Source organism: Galeopterus variegatus, unplaced genomic scaffold, assembly GCF_000696425.1.
Source record: "Galeopterus variegatus unplaced genomic scaffold, G_variegatus-3.0.2 Scaffold1037, whole genome shotgun sequence".
NCBI classification, from domain to species: domain Eukaryota; kingdom Metazoa; phylum Chordata; class Mammalia; order Dermoptera; family Cynocephalidae; genus Galeopterus; species Galeopterus variegatus.
Window position 1 is genome coordinate 481869 of NW_007727148.1, and position 2314 is coordinate 484182.

The 2314-nt window shown below is 48.5% G+C and overlaps 1 protein-coding gene across 1 annotated transcript in view; it reads left to right on the forward strand.

The window, feature by feature from the left end:
* The window catches only part of MEOX1 (mesenchyme homeobox 1), a 21731-nt gene extending 21201 nt beyond the window's left edge, over positions 1-530 (forward strand). Inside the window, exon 3 of the mRNA XM_008574391.1 lies at positions 308-530. Coding sequence (XP_008572613.1) covers positions 308-430 — 123 coding nt within the window. The 3' untranslated portion in view covers positions 431-530. The remainder of the gene's footprint in view (positions 1-307) is intronic.
* Positions 531-2314: the final 1784 nt, after the last annotated feature.

Sequence of the window (2314 nt, forward strand, 5' to 3'; positions counted from 1 at the left end):
GGGGGGGGGGGGGGGTGGCACTGAGGGGAGGGCCATGTGAAAGGGGTGGGGCCATTGCAAGGTGATTTTTAGAACCTGTTCCCATGTCTGTCTAGAGCGTTATCTGAGGGCACAAGACAGAACTCTGGACAAATTGGTGTGTCCTCCCTTTGGTGCCACTTCCTGGGCCTTTTGGGGCAGTGGGGAGCAGCGGATGAGAATTTCAAGCTGGGGTCCTTGGAGCTGTACCTGGGCTGGCCTGAGCGTCAACATGAGCAGGCGGTCACCCAGGGCCTGGAGTGACCAGCTCCTTTGCTTCCTCCCTCAGGTCAAAGTGTGGTTCCAGAACCGAAGGATGAAGTGGAAGCGTGTAAAAGGGGGTCAGCCCATCTCCCCCAATGGGCAGGACCCCGAGGATGGGGACTCTGCAGCCTCTCCAAGTTCAGAGTGAGATTCTCCATGGAGAAAAGAAGACTGAGGACTGAGCCCCCTCCCCAACCACCCCCACCTCAATTCTGCCTTCACCTGTTCCCCACCCACTCCAGGGCAGCCTCTCCACATCTTGCATTGACTCTCGGATATGAAGCTGCCCCATGTTTCTGGGAGCCTTGACATTTCCCAGAATGTTCTGTCCAACATTGCTCTATCTTAGCAGCCCCTTCCAGAGGGCCTGTGCTTCCCACACTCCCATGGAATCATACGACGATCCTACCAGACCAGAGGAATCTGGGAAACAGCTCCAGGGCATTGCTTCTCAGGGTCTCTTGGCTGCTGCCCACACATCCTCCTACCACCTTCCTCCTGCACCAGCCAGGCCTCCTCCAGGTCTGGACACCACCTGGCCTGCTGGAAGAGGAGGCTGAGAACCAGCTGGGGACTGGTGAAAACAAATACTCCAAAAGAAAGGAAATGACTGAGACACACATCCCCTGGCCCACATCTCCTCTCTGGGCTCTGGGGTTGTCCCAAAACCCCAGAGAATATCATTGTGAGGAGGATTAAGGATAGCAACTCAGCTGCTGCAAATCAGAAATCCATCCCTGTCTCCAAATTTGTTGGCTGTTAAGTGGGCAAATTTCTGAGCATTGTCTGGGAGAAGATGGTTAGAGAAGTGGCCTGGTGTAGGTCTCTGTGTCTCCATACAGGCCCGTTCACACTGGCTTGACTGGGTAGATGAGAATGAACCAGGACAGCACCTGCTTCTTCAAAATCAGTTCAGGAAAACAGCGGGACTGTTGAGCAGCGCTCCAGAGAAGGGAAGCAGCTATTCCTTTTGAATCCACAGTTTCTGGATTGACAACCTCTCCAGATGCTCACATGATTGAGTCAAGGGCTGGAAAGTGGCCCCTGTGTTCTGGGGATGGGGATATAGTATGAGGGCTGCTGGGTGAGGGTCTAGAGAAGTGGAACCCTGGAGTGGAAGGTTCTCTGGCTTCATTGTCCTGTGATCTCAAAGGACTCTGATTGCAGATAGGGACAGGAAAACAGTCCCTCTTCCTCCATGGGTGTATTTTAGCCCCTCCTATGTGTTTTGCAAATGCTGTTATTGTGGAAGGAACTGCTGGGTTTGTGTGTGGACTGCTCAGACCTCAGCCAGGTCTTCTGGGGATGCCATTTGAGGACTTGGAAAAAGACTCCCCTGCCGGCCTCAGTGTTCTATCTCCCGATACCAGCTGTTGTTGCAGAGGGGGGGTCTGCAAGAGTTTTAATCTCTTGTATGCAGACTTAATCATTCAAGTGTAAAAATAACCCCACCTCAGACCCCAAAATGGACAAAAGCTGTGGAAAATGATTGCCAAATGAGATGGCTGGTTAGAGCATTTAAAAGTTTTTTCTAAAGCATACTTCATATATTTTCTTAAGATTACATCAAGCTAACTGTGGTCAATTCACTTTGTAAGAAAACTCTTGGAGAAATAAAATCAATAAAAAAAGCAAAGTTTCCAGGCCTTTTTCTTTGCAGTGCTAAGAACCACAGCCCTTGGATGCAATCTTCTGATTCTCATGTGATGATTGCCCAGACAATGTCTAGAAGAAACAAGAAAAAGGGAAAGAAATCATCTCGACCAAGCTATCCCCCTTTAGGTTTCAAAAGTGGGTGCAAATATAATCACCGCAAAAAAAAAAAATCTGTTTTCCCATGCAAACGCATTGTCTTCATTTCCCATTCTAAGAGTTTAGCTCTCAGTTCGTCTAACTTATGACTTATCAAACAGTCAAATTTCTGTAAACAAAAAATGAACTCTTTTGTTAGTAAAGGAATTATATTAGTCCGTTTCTGTTGCTTATAACAAAATACCTGGAACTGGGTGATTTGTAAGAAAACGAAATTTAT